This window comes from Leucopleurus acutus, assembly GCF_964270905.1.
Source record: "Leucopleurus acutus genome assembly, chromosome: 18".
NCBI lineage: Eukaryota > Metazoa > Chordata > Mammalia > Artiodactyla > Delphinidae > Leucopleurus > Leucopleurus acutus.
The window spans coordinates 76,788,134-76,804,744 of record NC_139160.1 but is presented as its reverse complement, the minus strand read 5'-3'; the positions used below and the strand labels follow the sequence as shown (position 1 = coordinate 76,804,744).

General features: G+C 50.7%; 1 protein-coding gene across 1 annotated transcript in view; it reads right to left on the bottom strand.

Moving 5' to 3' along the window:
- ARHGEF7 (Rho guanine nucleotide exchange factor 7) overlaps window positions 1-15,341 on the bottom strand; it is a 125,206-nt gene extending 109,865 nt beyond the window's left edge. Inside the window, exon 1 of the mRNA XM_082859431.1 lies at window positions 15,100-15,341. Coding sequence (XP_082715557.1) covers window positions 15,100-15,264 — 165 coding nt within the window. The 5' untranslated portion in view covers window positions 15,265-15,341. The remainder of the gene's footprint in view (window positions 1-15,099) is intronic.
- Between the last annotated feature and the right edge of the window lie 1,270 nt (window positions 15,342-16,611).

Here is a 16,611-nt window from a genome sequence, read left to right as displayed (position 1 = left end):
CTCCTATTCTTCACTTGTCTCAAGAGAATCTGTAATCGTTTTTGAAGCCTTTTTATGATGGCGGCTTGAAAACCCTTGTCAGGTGATTCCAGACTCATTCACTGCGAGGAGACGGTCGCTGAAGCTCGTCTCCGCCACGACACCTAGAAAAGCAGGTCCTGTGACCAGACGTGGGTAGGGGTCTGGGAGGTTGCCAGAAACCATCTCTGTTTGCTCCGTATTCAGTGACAAAGTGAATTCTTAGTTGGCTACTGAATTGAAAAGCATAGACTGGAATGAACTCAAGACGCACGTCCTCCGTGGCGGTGGAAGGCCAGCATGCGCCACAGACCCTGCAGACCTGCGGAGGAGCAGGGCCCCAGTTTAAGGACCCGAGGCCCACGGCCGTTGGGAGCAGCAAGGGACGGAGGCACAGCTCAGCAGACCTACTCGCTGGACCCAGATGCCCCCGCCCACAGCTCAGCAGTGTGGGTGACTTCCCCCGAAAGCTGTAGTTTCAAAGAGAACCCTTACCCACAGGTGTCTCCATATCTTTTGGTAGCTTTTAGTGACTCATCTTCTTATTTAGCTAGAGTTCCTCCCAACCCTAATATGAATATTTCAAGGACTCCTCCTTAAGTGCCTCAACTTAAATAATACATTTATTAAATCTCATACAAGCCTCCTGAGCTTGGCCTCAATACGGATGGTGTTTCTCTTCTGTGTATTTTTTTAAATATTTATTTATTTGGCTGCGCCGGGTCTTAGTGGCAGCACGTGGGATCTTTAGTTGCAGCGTGTGGGATCTCTTGAGTTGCGGCTGTGGGATCTAGATCCCTGACCAGGGATTGAACCCCGGGCCCCCTGCATTGGGAGTGTGGAGTCTTAGCCACTGGACCACCAGGGAAGTCCCTCTCTTCTGTTTTATGCAACAATTTTCTAGATGTAAAGAAACATGAGGAATCCCATTTTCCAGATAAACTCCAAGTGCCCCTTCCAATCCAAGGCAGGATTCGTTCCAGGCTCTCTACCTCCATGTTTCAATGCCCCAAAAGCCCACAGAGAAGCAGCATGGGGTCTGCTCTGTCCTGAACTAAAAGGCACTAGGTTAGGAAATTTCCCAAGCATGGGGGTGGGGGCCACATCCAGGTAGGCGAGCAGCCTGTGCTCACCTGTGGAAAAGCTCCCAGGTGACCACATCTCGGTCTCCCGTCTTCTTAAAGATGCACTGCCATGCATGCAGTCTGGCTAGTCCCAGGTTACGGTACTCCTGGGCTGAGGAGCTCAGTGGGCCGTCAGAGGTGCTGAAATGTGTCCCCTGGACCAGCTGCATCATCATGGCCTGCACACCTGTGAGAAATGCCGATCCTAGCTGCACACCTGTGAGAAACGCTGATCCTTCCTGCACACCTGTGAGAAACGCTGATCCTGCCTGCACACCTGTGAGAAGCGCTGATCCTACCTGCACACCTGTGAGAAACGCTGATCCTCAGCCCCAGCCAGACCTACAGAATCAGAGACTTTGGGCTGGAGTCCGGCAGTCTATTTTCACAAGCCGTCCAGGCGCATCTGGGCACACTCGAGTGTAAGAACCACATAACCACCTAAGCCAAAGCGCTGAAAAACCCATCATTACTTGAAAACAACTTGAAATGCAGGTACTGCTAACTCTGATATCAGTTAATTTCACTAACATTTTTACATAAAATTGTAAACATTTTTATACAAAAAATTAATTGTTGGGCAGCTATGCCACTTCCAGCTGTAAGAAAAAGAAAACCATCCCAACCCAGAAATTTTCAAGCCATAAGCTCCTCAATGAGAGAGAGAGAGAGAGAGAGAGAGAGAGAGAGAGAGAGAGAGACTTCCTCCTTCCCTATCCCCGCTCCCAATAATACTCTCCCCACCATCCTCTCAAAGAAGAAGGATTAAGGAGAAAAAACAACTGATGAGCTTCCATTCCCCACACGTGGAGACAGGCTGAATAGTGTGGGTTTTATTGCTTTGACTGGGAAAAACAATACCCAAAAGCTAAACACTGCTTACACTTACTGTGGTTATTTAGGGACAATATTCCCGATAAACACTACTTGATTTACCTTTATCTCCGTTCTTTTATTATGATATGTAACTAATTGTGAGCATTTTCTACATGAGAAAGAGAAAGCAAATCCCAGGAGAGATGTGTGTATACTCATAAAATTATAAAACAAATAGTCCTCAACTTGAACCTGAACTTTCTAAAAATTATACGTTGACATCCCTAAAAGGCCTAACCTCCATCAGATCTGGGCTTTCAAATGTCAGCGGCAAAACACAGAGACAGCCTAGAGCAGTAAGTTCTCAGCCACGTCCCCATCTTTACCTTTACAGCCATTCATGAATGTAAAATGAATCAAAGGGGGAAGTAAAGTGAATCAAAGGGGGAAGATTAAACACCTGACGTTAATTCATTTAAGACAAGACGGAAACCTCAGATGGCTCAGAGTCACCACTGTTTAGTCTCAACACACTCTGGACTTGAACGCACGTTAAAACAGGTAGGAAATGAGGGAAAAAACACCATAGATATACTTCCCTGAAGCCACTGAAAGTAATAGAGTTTTCCAGAGTCTCCTTTATCAAGAAAGAAACAGCTGAAGGTCAACTTCCTCTTAACAAAATTTCCGAGTTCCTGAGCTCATGATGTGAAAACTCGCTGTAAATTCATACATCCCTGCGTCCAGCGGGCCCTCTGTGGGTGCCCAGCTGTCCCCCACTCTCTCACGCTCCACACTCTACTCCAACATTCTCTGCTCCCCACCTCCGTGTCCGCAGCTGCCTCCGTTCCAACAGCCCCTCCCCAGCTCCTCTGTCTGTCCTGAGCTCACACACCCCCCCCCCTTTACCTGAGCACAGGCGCCCTTGCTAAGATCACAACTGACTGGGTTGAGCGCTCAGCCAGGCCTGCACAGCACAGTCCAGGCGTGCCCGCTGTCCCAGGATGACCAGTGACAGAGCCCTCTTCCCTTCAAGCACACTGCCAACGCTTTTTGGGTGTGGGGTTTGGAAGCCCACTCCCTTGGCCTCTTGCAGTCTACTGGACATCCTCCTCCACTGACTTCAGGTCACCACACTCCCCCCCGGACTTAACCACCACCTTCCTTAGCCCCTCAGGCTCATCCGCATTGCCTGGCCAGCCACGTCGGAGTCCCCAAGGCCTTCTGGAGTTCTCACCTATAATTTCCCCTTGGAAACCTCACCACCCCACCTTGCATTCACATCTCTATGGTGTCACTCCCAAATTTATACCCAGCCCAAATGTCCTCTCTGAGCTCCAGTTCAGCACCCTCAGCACTGAATCCATTCATGACCTTCTTGTTCCAAGCCTAGGCCCCAGGCCAGGCTCCCACTCACACAGGTGACTCTGCCAGCCATCCCGGTGCACAGCCAGAATCCCGGGAGTTACCGTGGACCCACCATGGAGCCCCACTGACTGCCTTCCCTCACCCTCTCCCCCGCCATCTTCGTGGTGTTTGCAGCACGGTGTCCATCCCAATCCCAGCTCCCGCTGGCTCTCAATGGACCACACTAAGAACTTAATAACGCTCTTCTCCGCATCCGTTCTGGGCCCCATCTAATCCATTTCCCACACTGGGAAGTTTGGAGTATTGTTTTCAAAATCTGCAACTGATCACATCATCCTTCCCTTTAAAACTCTGAAAAATCTTTAAAACCCAAAGTCACTCAACGTCCTGTGGGGCCTGGCGCGTGGCTCTCTCTCCAGGAGCACTTGAGCTCTCCCTCGGTCTCAGCACTGTGGCTACCCAGAAGTCCCCCCCTGCTCCTCTAATTACACACCCCCTCTACTCACGCCAGAGCCCACTCATGTACTGCTTCTGGAGGAGACCTTCCCTAAGACACCACCTTTCCCATCTGCCAGGTGTAAATCAGCTTCCTCTGCTACACACTTTGAGAAATCTGTTCCTTGCCTTCAGAGCATGTACCTCAATTTGTAAAGCAAATTCAAACAGTATCTTTAACGTGCTTCTCCTTCACTAGATGGTATGCGAGTCTATTTTTGTTAATCATTAAGTGTCCCAGCACAACCCTTGAACCACAGTAGACACCTGATACAGATTTGATGAGAAGATAGACAGATAAATAAGTGAGCTCTTGGGCAAGGAGGATAAGTATACTTGCACTTTAAAATTCCGTACACGTTTTCTGAACAATCAGGTTCAGAAGTACAGGGCTGGCAGTAAAATGAATTAAAGCTCCACTCTGTGCAACATGCAGGGTGAAACTGTCATGTAACACACACTGAGATGTGATCCACATACAGTAAACTGCTCATACTTAAAATGTACAGTTGGAGCAGTTGCAACACATGTGCACTTGTGAAACTATCACCAGAATCAAGGTAATGAACACCCCTACCCACCAAAGGACTCCTTGTGCCCTCAGAGTGTCTCTATGCAAGCACTGGTCTACCTTCTGTCACTACAGATTATGATGGCTTTTCTGTAGAATTTTACATAAGGGGAATCATACAGTATGAACTTTTTTTCTAGCTTCTTTACTCAGCATAATTTTTACCCACGCTATAGCATATTCCCTTTTATTGCTGAGTAGTATTCTATGGAAATACAATACTTTGTTTATCCATATACCAGTTGAAAATATCTGGGTTGTGTCTAGTTTGTGGCTATTTAAAAATAAAGTCCCATTTTCTTGGGTAAACACCTAGAAATGGAGTTGCTAAGTCATTTGGTTGATGTGTATTTAATATTTCAAGAAACACCATTTTCTAAAGTGCCTGTACAATTTTCATTCACATCAGCAGTGGATGAGAGTCCCAGCCCATCCACATCCTTGCCGACACGTGGTAGGATCAGTCTTTTCAGTTTTAGCTGTTCCAATAGGTGTGTGTAGTGGTATCTCACTGTGGTTTTAATTTACATTTCCCTAGTGACTAATAATGTCGAGCATCTTTTCATGTGCCTGTCATCTGTATATCTTCTTTGGTGAAGTATCTGCTCAAAACGTTTGCCCATTTTTTAAATTGCCTGTTTCCTTACTATTGAGTCTTGAGAGTTCCTTATACATTCTGGATATAAGTCTTACTTGGTAGAATTCACCAGTTAGGCCATCTGGCCTGGAATTTTCTTTATGAGAAGCTTTTAAACTACAAGTTTAAATTTTGTAATAGATACAGGGCTACTGAAGTTATCCGTTTCTTCTTGAACGAGCTTTGGTAGTCTGTGTCTTCCATGGAAATTGTACTTTTCATCTAAGATATAGAATGTATCGGCATAAAAACGTTCATAATATCCCGTTATTACCCTTTAAATAACTGTAGAATCTATAGTGATTCTCCACATTGGTCATTTGTGTCTTCTCTCTATTTTTCCTGACCAGTTTAAGAGGCCCATCAACTTTATTGATTTTTCTCAGAGAACCAAGCTCTTGGTTTTGTTGGTTTTCTCTAGTAATTTTCTGTTTTCCACGTCACCCATTCCCATTCTGTCCTTTATTGTTCTCTTTTGTCTATTAGTTGCTGTGGGTTTAATTTTGCCCATATTTTTCTATCTTCCTAAGGTAGAAGCTCTATTACAGCCAACAAAAGACTTAAATCATATGCGGGGTGAGTTCTCTCTCACTCCCAGAATATCGTTTTAACTAACAATGTATAATCAGGGTGCTTAAGACTCACACCCGGGTTTCCCTGGTGGCGCAGTGGTTGAGAGTCCGCCTGCCGATGCAGGGGACACAGGTTCGTGCCCCGGCCCGGGAAGATCCCACATGCCGCGGAGCGGCTGGGCCCGTGAGCCATGACCGCTGAGCCTGCGCATCCGGAGCCTGTGCTCTGCGTCCGGACGGAGCCTGTGCTCCGCAAGGGGAGAGGCCACAGCGGTGAGAGGCCCGCATACCGCAAAAAAAAAAAAAAAAAGACTCACACCCAACAAAATATAGTTACTGTTAGTTATTTGAAGAACCAGCCTTGGCTCACTGACATGGCAGTTACTTGAATTCAATCTAAGTAAATGTGCTTGGTCAGAGGTCAGAGGAAGGAGAAACAAACTCTTCTTCTCCATTTCTCATCCACTGATTAAGTCTGGGAGACACTCAGTTCCAGTCTCTCATCACTTAAAAGCAAGGCTTAAAAGTGTGGTACTTTCTGGAAGCTTAACCTTTGACACAAGGCTGTCGAGAATTTAACCCCATTCTATTTATGGAGCTTGTTTTCAAAAGAAACAAAAATGCCTTAACAAATAAGAGAACTGAGACCAGAAAATTTCATGTTTCCGTGAGAAGAAATCTGTTACCAGCACCAATGTCATATGAGCATCGTTGAACGAGGCAATTTCTCCAGCACCACAGAAAGATCGCCTGAAGAAGATTCCATGTGTTCCCATGCCTCTTACACCTCCTGAGAGCAAGGAACAGAGGCTATGGGCCAGGATGATCTCTCTGAAACTCCTAATTTTCTGTCAAAACCCCTCTAACTTTCTTTTGTAAAGTGAATGACAGTCATAACCTTTTGGCATGCGTTCAGAAAGTAACAGGCTTTTTCAGATAATCTGTATTCCTGACAAGACTTCTGAACAAATTTGCTAACTTCAGATGGAACTTAAAAGTCTCTTATGAACCTAAACTGTCTCAAGCACAGGAAATCGGTGGGAAAGTGTCTTCCTGGCAGAAGCATAGCAGTGAGACACTCAGAACTGAGGGAGAAAGGCCACCACAGGCCAGGGTGTTTACAAATAACCCAAACCAGACTGTTCTAAGGATTTTTGTTAGACTGCTAAAAAATCATGTTGCCAGGGCTTCCCTGGTGGCGCAGTGGTTGAGAGTCCGCCTGCCGATGCAGGGGACACGGGTTCGTGCCCCGGTCCGGGAAGATCCCACATGCCACGGAGCGGCTGGGCCCGTGAGCCATGGCCGCTGAGCCTGTGCGTTCGGAGCCTGTGCTCCGCAACGGGAAAGGCCACAAGAGTGAGAGGCCCGCGTACCGCAAAAAAAAAAAAAAAAAAATCATGCTGCCAGAGCATGACTTCACTGCCAGAAACTGCGACTTCAACGCAAACTTGGAAATGAGGATTCCCATTTTAAACTAAAACTAGATAGAAACTGGAAGAGGTTTCAAGTGCTACACTTTTTCTGGCGCTGAATTACATTCACCTTCTTTAAAGAAAAGATAGGAACTTTATCGGTCCCTTTAAAAAAAGCTGCTCTAAGTGTAATAATAACTAAAGTTACGCACAAAACACCACTTCCGTTCTCCAGACTTGTACCGTGTCTACTGCCACGGTGAGGCTGCAGGACAGGCAGCCACGAAACCTCAGTGGCAGCTGAAGTGAGCTTGCGTTTTGTCCGTGGGGCTGCAGGTCCACCGGGCAGCGCTGGGCTCGCCTGAGCTCGCTCTGATCCGGGTAGCAGCCCTGCCGACCTTGGCTAGCCTCTCTCACAATTGGGGTTGGTGGGCTGCAGGTGGGTCCAGGAGGCCTCGGCACGGACAGTTGAGCTCTCTGCCTTGTGGTCTTGCATCCCTCAGCATCCGGGGCCCAGGCTGGTCCTCAGGGTGGAAGCAGGGTCTGAGAGGGCATGGAAACACACAAGGCCTCTTCAGGCCTGGGCTAGCAAGTAGCACTTGTCACTTCATTTTTACTTAATTTTTTTTGGTTGTGCCAGGTCTTAGTTGTGGTAGGCGGGCTCCTTAGTTGTGGCTCCAGGGCTCCTTAGTTGCAGCATGCATGTGGGATCTAGCTCCCTGACCAGGGATCAAATCTGGGCCCCCTGCATTGGGAGCACGGAGTCTTATCCACTGTGCCACCAGGGAAGTCCCACACCTGTCATTTCTGCCACGTCCCATTGGCCAGAACAAGTCAAGGTCAGCTCAGATGCAAGAAGTGAGGAAACAGGCTTCACCTCTCAATGGGAAGAGCTGCAGTGTCACGCTACAAGGGCATGGCTACAGGGAGGATGGAGAATTGGGGCCACCTCCATAAACTACCACAACCTTCCTCTAATCTGCTGTGTACCCTAGGAGGCTCACCTCCATAGAGGCTCACCTTTATGCACCACTGCCCCAGAGCCTTCCCCCAGCACTGTCCTGGAGACACCATGCACTTAGTCTACAGTGTGAATGACTCTCCCTAGACTGTGCAGTGCACAACTTACACAGCCATATGGTGCTGCCCTCAGTGAACCCAATGATGAGTTTGGGCTGCGTGACGTCTTGAGTATTCCTTCCACTGAGAATTCACAAATGCTTTACACTTCAGACCCGACGGCTTCTCTTATGACTTGACTGAAAAGTCAGTACAGAACACATGTATGTGTGTGCATGTGTTTCCGTGTATATGACGCGTACACTAGGTTGCACACAGTAGGTGATAAATACATCAGTTAGATTTAACTATTTTGAAAAACTGTGTTGGAAATGTGTAAACGTCCCCACCCTATCTCCCTGCCTTTAGACTGCAGCAGACACAGCACACTATCCCACAGAAGCAAGGCTGAGAACTACCAGACTGGTTCATAAAACTTTAAAACTTCAGAGCTACCATTAGAAATATAAAAACATCGGGAAACAAATTCTCCTAACCTAAGTTGGTAGAATTGAAGAAGGAGGGGAAAAGTCAGAAGTCGAACCCAGGATACACAGGGCCCAGGGGTGGCCCCAACGCCCTCCCTCTGCAGACACAGGGCGGGCTGGTGGGCCCTCACTGCCCATCTGTGACTCCTGGCCCTTCCCATGTGTGAAACTCTATCTACACGAAACCTGAGCCCGCAGCTTGGCCCTCTGGCCCCACGAGCCAGCAGCTGCGTGCGCTCAGCAGAGGGCTCAGGAAGCCACATTCCGTGTTCCCACCACCCCAGACGATGGTAGTCTGGGAGGGTGGGAAGGGAGGGGCCACCAGCCCGCTGAGGTTGCAAGAATCTGCCCAGTTGTGAGAATAAGGAAATATTCCAGGATTCGAGTAGCCTTCTGGTTCAGATCCGGGCTTAGAGTTTTCCTGGACACAGCAGGAGAAGTTTTCCGTGTTGATCCATAAAATAATAATAACTTCCATCTACGAGGACCTGTTCTGTGCCCAGCACTGCACAAAACCCCTCACATCTACTTGTTTACCCTCATAATGACCCTACTGCCCCAATAGGCCATTCCCTCCAGACAGGAATCGTTAATCTTATTTTTAGGAGGAGGCAACTGAGAGAAGTTAGGCAGGTTGCCCAAGGTCACACAGCAACTGGATGACTCTGGAGCACATACTGGGACCTCCCCATTTTATAGTGGCCCCGGGGGGGCGGCCAGCGGGTCTTAGGGACCACTAAACCTCCCAGCACCCCTCGTGCTGCCCGTGGCGGAGGTGAGTGCCCAGAGGGAGGGTGTGCCTTTTGCCACCTTCTACCAACAGTGACAGACTCACGGGCGACTCCGGATCCCATGTGATTCCAGTCCAAAAGTCTAGAGACAGCCCTACCAAAAAAGTTTATTATACACACACACACAGTATTGTTTCAGATCTTGGTTTAGATAGAGTCCCAGTAAATGCAGAGTAATCCCTGAAGCAGGAACCAGCCCTGACTTAGCGCAGGGGGGTGCCCAACAGGTGCTCACTAAGGCAGCCCGAAAGGTCCCCAACCAGGGCAGCAGGCACACCTGGGGCGGAGCCTTCCACCCTGAGCCAGCTGGGGGCCCGGGCTCGGCACACTGCTGGGCTCAGTGTCTTCACCTGTGACACGGGGGGACTCGGGAGGACAGCGGGACAGCAGTTCAGCACGGTGCCTGCAGCTCAGGGCGCCCACAGTTGTTTCTTTAAAAGAGAAGCAACTAAAGGCGGGCAGTGCTCAAAGAAATGAGGGAAGAAGGCCACGACGGGTGTCATTTCTATTAATAGAATGCGGTCCTGGGAGAGCACAGACGCTGAGTCCTCCCACCGGAGAGCTCCCAGAGGCAGCTGCCCCTGATGAAAGGCCATCCTGCAGCCCTTCCCCCAGCGCCCTGCAAGCCCAAGTCACCCTGGGCGCGCGCGTGTGTGTGTGTGCGTGCGCGCGGGGGTTGTGTGTGTGTGTACGTGCACGCGTGTGTGTGCGCGTGTGTGCGGGGGTTGTGTGTGTGTGTGTGCACGCGTGTGTGTGTGCGTGCATGCGGGGGGGTGTGGTGCGTGCGTGCCAGCGTCCACACCATAGCACTTCCAGCGTGGCTCTCAGGAGATCTCTGGAGGTAGTCCCGATTTAAATTGATTTTAGGTGGGGTTATTCTGAATGAGCCCGCAAATGCAGTTACGTGGGGCCTAAAACCCAGACAAGAATCACCCTGGTGCAGGGTCAAGATGGTACTTGATAGTCACATGCTTCAAAGGCAGATGTTCATCATGACAAAATGAGCCATTCTGAAACCTTAAGCAGTTTCATTAGAAGCACCTTAATACAGCCAATAATTCAGTTTGCAAACTTTAAAGAAGCCTCCTTAAAAAACACAGGAGGTCACGTGTTCTATAACTTTTCCCCCTGCGGGCTTCACCCGCGCTGCTGAGCAGGTATTTACGGCAGCTATAGGGCAGGGCGCCGGCTTCCAAACCGGCTGGTCCTGAGTGAGGCCTCACACACCACACTGCCATTGCTGACCACGTCCTTCTCAGGGCCGAAGGGCATAGAAAAGGCAAACTGCTCTCAGCGGACACTCAGAACTGCTGTCCGACGGCCACTGGGACTTCTCTTCCACCCCACCCCGCCCAGCCCCAGAATCCTAGGACAGAGCAGAAAGCAAGTCAGGAATCAATTAGGAAAAAGCAGTTTCTCCTTCCCGTGCTGCATCAGAATTCACTGATTTTCTGCAAGTCTGCGGAAGATCAGCGAGGACTGCCAGAGCACAGTTTGGGGAAATACAAACCATATTCTAATCCACGTGTCAGAAAAATCAGCGGAGGCTGGGCAGCCCAGACGCAGGTCCCTCCAAGGCCTTCGTTCCTCAGCGCCCGTTCCCTCTGCCTGACATCCTGACATCCTGACATCCTGACTTTTGAGTTCCTTCTGCCCCACGCTGCTTGGGTTTTTTGGGGGGTTTTTTTGAAATTTTGAATTTTATTTATTTTTTATACAGCAGGTTCTTCTTAGTTATCTATTTACACATATGAGTGGATACATGTCGATCCCAATCTCCCAATTCATCCACCACCACCCCCCCCCCCGACCACTTTCCCCGCTTGGTGTCCATACGTTTGTCCTCTACATCTGTGTCTCTATTTCTACTGCTCTTGTTTTTATAGTTACGTTTTCTCCTGGACTAAAACGCTTAAGAACTTGTTATTCAGTCTTTTTATCTCCAACAGCGCTTTGCACCCTGCAGACAGGTAAACACTTAATAAGTTGGTTTGGTTCCAACGTATCATCCGACCTGTTATGGGTTGGATTGTGACCCCTGAAATTCATATGTTCAAGCCCTAGGCCCCAGGGCTGCTGAACGTGATCTTATTTGGAAACAAGGTCATTGCCGATGTAATCAGTTGGGGTCATACTGGGGGAGGGAGGCCCTAATCCAATGACTGGTGTCCTTATAAAACGGAAGTTTGGACACAGAAGAGACCCCAGGAGACGCCATGGGAAGACTGGACTTGAGCTGCCCCAAGCCAGGAACCTCAAGAGGCCTCCGGGAGGCCGGGACCGACCCTCCCCACCCCTGCAGAGGGGCAGCCCTGCCCACACTGCCATCCGGGACTTGTGTCCCCAGGGTGTGAGAGAATGAAGTTCTGTGTTTCAGTGCCTGGTCTGTGGTACTTTGTTACAGCAACCGTAGGAAGCTACTACACAGCCAACAGCTTAAACCAGTCTGAACACACACGCACACCCAGGGCATCTAGCAGGGCCAGAGGGCAGCACCTGATTTGTGCATTGCACAAACACTGACAGATGGAGTGTCTCCTGGGCAGCATTTTACGGGTTACGGTGTGCTCTGTTATCCTGGGCAAAGAGAGAGAGAACCAGGTTCCTTGAGTGTTTCGTGGTGAACCAAGAAACTTCATCTGCTGCAGTTACACGTAAAATTAAAGCAGCCTTGGGAATTCCCTGGCCGTCCAGTGGCTAGGACTCGGCTCTTTCACCGCCATGGGCCCGGGTTCAGTCCCTGGTCGGGGAACTAAGATCCCACAAGCCACGTGGTGTGGCCGATAACTGACTGACTGACTGACTAACTAAATCAAGCAGCCTTTCATGACTTCCATCATCTGAATGTGTCTTCCCAGTCTTAAGGAAGTTGCAGAGGATGGAACATGACGGCCCCTCAAGTTCACCCCCTCTGACTAAGTAGCCCAGGGATGTTTAAAGTGTTAACTCACGAGCTCAGGGCTCACACGCCTCCCTGGAGTCTCCAGCCTTCGTGTGTTTCTCATCACGGGAGGAATGACGGAAGCGAACAGCGTGGGCAGGTCAGCAAAACATCCTGGCCACTACTAGACAAAATCTAAGCAGCGGAGCCTCATACACGAAGATTCAGGAGACCTTGTAACACCCATTTTTCTCTCCCCTACGGCAGAGAACGTATCAGAACACAGCGTTGGCGATAACTCAATGTGTCTCTTTTCACAGCCCCTCTCGTCCCTGGCTGACCTTCCACCTAAAGAAAAGCAGGCTTCACGAGGGGAACTTCAACAGAAGCACGAGGGGAACCTCCACAGAACGCTTTTTAAAGTGAGCAGAACAATCTGAACTGAAACGAACCTGCCCTTCGTTCTTCACCCTCTTCGCTGGCCCTAAAACAGAACAAACCAGCAGAATGCATGAAACACACTACGACATGTTTTCTTAATAAAAGGCACATGGGAAACCCAAGCCACCTCGACACTTTTCTCCATTCTGCCCTATGCTATCCCCGGCCGTATGGGTTGTGTTACATTTTGTGAATTTGCAAAAGTTAAGCTGCAGGCTGCTTCCATCTCGTTAGTCAGTCTTCTGTGCGTTCACGTAGCAAACTGGGGTCAAGTTAAGAGCCTTTCAATTCCATGTGAATACTCGGTGAAGTTCCCAAATGTTCCTTTTTAAGGAAAAACGTCCTCAGACTAACATTCCCACATTCGGTGAAGGCTGTTCAGCGTGTGAGCTCTGTGGCAGACGTCATTCGGTGTGCACGCAGACATCGGAAAGTTCAACTAAATAACTCTTCTTGGGAAATGGAAAATGCTCGTGACATTTCTAAAACCCAGGGTTTCCAGAGGTGGAGAATGGCTAACAGTTTACTGCCCAAACCTACATTCATACCACAGAGAATCGGTAGCTCTGTCTCTAATTTGCTACTTTGACGTTGAACTTTCACTGTGACTGTGTCCCTCTAAACAAACCAGTTGGGGCCCAGGGGGAATAAAAGGGTAGTTACGCTATAAGAAGTTTCAAATGACCACAGTTTTAGAACATGTTGGGTTGTTTCAGTTTGGCTTCTGCAAATTAAACATGTTAATCATTCCTCTCTTTGTTGTTTCCGAGATGAAAGGAATGCTACAGTTTTCTAAGAAAATCTTTCTACATTTAAAAGAAAGTGATTATTGAAGTCTGCCAGTCAGTATGAATGCAGTTAATATGCCAAGTAACATATGCATTGATAATGACATGTTTTTATCAAACAGCCTCTGAAGTTTCTTAAAGCTTCACTTTTAGAAATGGAAGTCTTTCACATAAGCCTATTTTGGTAAACTTAGCATGCATTTTCAGTGCCTTTCAACATCTGTCTTTTATTACCAGAGGTCCTGATATCCAGATGACAGCGGAGTATTCTGAGTGCCTGGAAAGATACAGCCTGCTCCTTATTCTTGTCTTAAATCATAATTTTATTGTGACATCAGGTTCATTTAGAAGCAACATTTTCATCTCCTGGACAGACAGGCAGCTGTTCACTCTAAAATGCAGGTTCTGTTTTGATAAATATGTTCCTAAAACTAGTAGGCATACACAATTCATATTAAATAAAATCTTTTCTGACCTTTTCAATGTAGTGCCAGAACATGGGCAACTTAAAAGTTTAAACAGTTTACTTTTTAAAGTCACCTAATTAACATTTTATTATTAGCAAATTGATACTGTGCGTTTCGGGCCAATACACCCCATTTAAAATATTAAATAGTTTTTCCTAATTATGGTGCACTTTAATTTCTACATTTAACACCATTTAAGTAATTGTTGATCCTAAGATTATGTACTGGCAAAAAAAAACTGGGATAAGACTGTAGTGTCTTTGAGATACAGGGATCCACCGTTTTAAAAAGCGCTCTCTCCGCTCGCCCCTGCTTTGTCAGCTGAGCCAGAGGAAAGCAAACTTGAATCACTCAGGAGTTGCAGCCAGGGTTCACCCTCCAGCCCCGAGGAAACCACAAGTCACGAAGAGGAGAAGCAGGGTCTGTAGGACTAGGGATTCTGTTCAAAATCAGGTACGAACCTGAAACTGAAATCTAGGGCTTTAAGCCAGGCTTGAAGTATGCCAGGGTTTTCCAACCCTGTGTCTGCCATCCTTTGGGCTTGGAGACATGAGCATTCTTTCATGGGGAGGGCAGTAAATCATTTCACAACCCAGCCCTCAGCTACTGATACATGCATCCTTTAAAAATGCATAGCAATTGGTCAATTAAACAGAGGGCGAAACTCTCGTACGATACCACCAACAAAAGCTGTTCAAACAAAGCCTGGGAGGACGCTTTGCACGGCGGTTTTCTGCTCAGGTCACAGAGAGGGGCGACTCCTCCTTCGGGCGGGGCAGAGCGGAGCTCCCCGTCCCTCCCGGCCTCCCCGGGGCCGTTCCCCTTGAACGCGGCTCGGACCCCTCCCCAGCCGGCCCCGCACACAATGGCGCCCCGAGCGGGATCCCGCCACCGGGTCCTCGCGCCAACAGCGCGCCCCCCGCGCGGGCCGCGTTCCCGGGTCCGCGCACAAAGGAGGCGCGTGGGCTCCTCCGCGCCCCGCGCTCTCCCGGCCCGCGCGGCCACCAGGTGCCGGCGCCAGCGACCCCGCGCCCGAGCGCCTCCGCGCATCCCGGGCCGCGGCGGGGGCAAGGTGGGGCGCGGGGCCTCCAGCCGCCCGCGGCGCCCGCCGCCGGGCCTCCCAACGCCCCGGGCCTGGCCGCCGCGGGGGCACGGGCCGGGGGGCACTCACTTTCTCGATGGTCCCGGGCAGCAGGCGCTCCAGCAGCCTGCAGAGGACCACCCCATCCTTCAGAGACGCCTGCAGGAAGCCCTCCGGGTCCGAGATGGTTTTCTTGGGCGACTCCAGCACCCCCAAGGTAATGAGCCACGTAACGGTCTGCTCGGCGGAATTCATAGCGGCGGCGCGCCCGGCCTCCCCGCGCCGCGAGCCCGTCTCGGCGCCGTTCACCTCGGAGCGGCCGCGGCCCGGCCGGCTGCGCCCACCGCCCCCTCCTCCTGCTCGCCCATGGAGAGGCCGGCGACGGCGATTGGCTCGGGCGGCGCCGCGGTCCGGCCGGCTCGCGCTCCCTCGCGTGCGTCCTGGCCGACTGTCAAGTGCCTTTTCATTAGATGCACATGAACCTGCGGCGGCCGCCCGGCGCCGCCCCCGCCGCCGCCTCCCGGCTCCCAGCCGCTGCCGCCGATGACATCACCGAGAGGAGAAGAAAGACGCCGCGCTGGAGCGGCCCCGGGCCTCCCGGACCCCGACCCCCGGCCGCCCCGGCACCCGGCGGCCGCACACGCGCCCCCGCGCTTGGGCCCGCCGCCGTGCGCCCTCCGCGCCCCGGCCGGCTGTGCGCGCGCGTCCCCACCTGCGCCGCCGGGTGCCGGGCCCCCGCCCCAAGGGCCCGATGACCTCCAGCAGGCGACAGCCCGCCGGCCGGGAGGGCTCTACGGGCCTCCCAACCCGCGGGCCGCGCGCGCCCTTAACGGATGGCGCCTGGCTGGGCCCAAGCGCAGCCCCCTGGGACGCGAGCGCCCGGCCAGGCTCTTCTCGTTGCCCTGTCCCTTCTGCTTCCTTCTTCCCTCCTTGGAAGACTTGGAATCCTTTCCTTGTATTCTTAATTCATGAGTGTTTAAATTATTAAGTGCTTCCCAGAATGCTCTTTTTATTTTTGCCGGTTTTATTTCAAGAGGTAGGGGGTGAGGGGAGCTGCAAACGAGACGCTTGCTTCTCTCCGCTACCTTGCAAGCCAATAATTACAGAACACGGTGATAATTAAGTCTGTAACCAGCTGGGTCTAATTCGGGGAGGAATTGATTTTCCTGATACTGCTGCGATCCGTGGGGACGTGGACGCCCCGGAGCGCGGCGTGGCCAGTGTCACGTGTGCCCCCTGCCGGGAGGCCGGTCCACAGCGCGTGTGACCTCCCCGGCCGGGAGGGGGCCACGGGCCCACTCTCCAGGACCAGAAACCTTGGAGCGGCTCCACTTTAAACTGATGCTGATGTTTCAGACACTGTCAGAGGAAGGTCAGGAAAACAGCAGCGCCTGAACTGGGTGATGATGGGGAAGGAAGGACTGTGAGAACAGCCCAGTCCTAACAGGCCGCTTGGCCAGATCGCACGGTGGGCAAGAGATGCGCAGTTGGAGACCCGGCTGCGAACCCACGCGAGGGCCAGACATAAAGCGCTCAGACATCCCACCGCCAGGCAAAAAAGAAGCTTCTTCGAACCAGGAATGACCCTGACACATGTACATG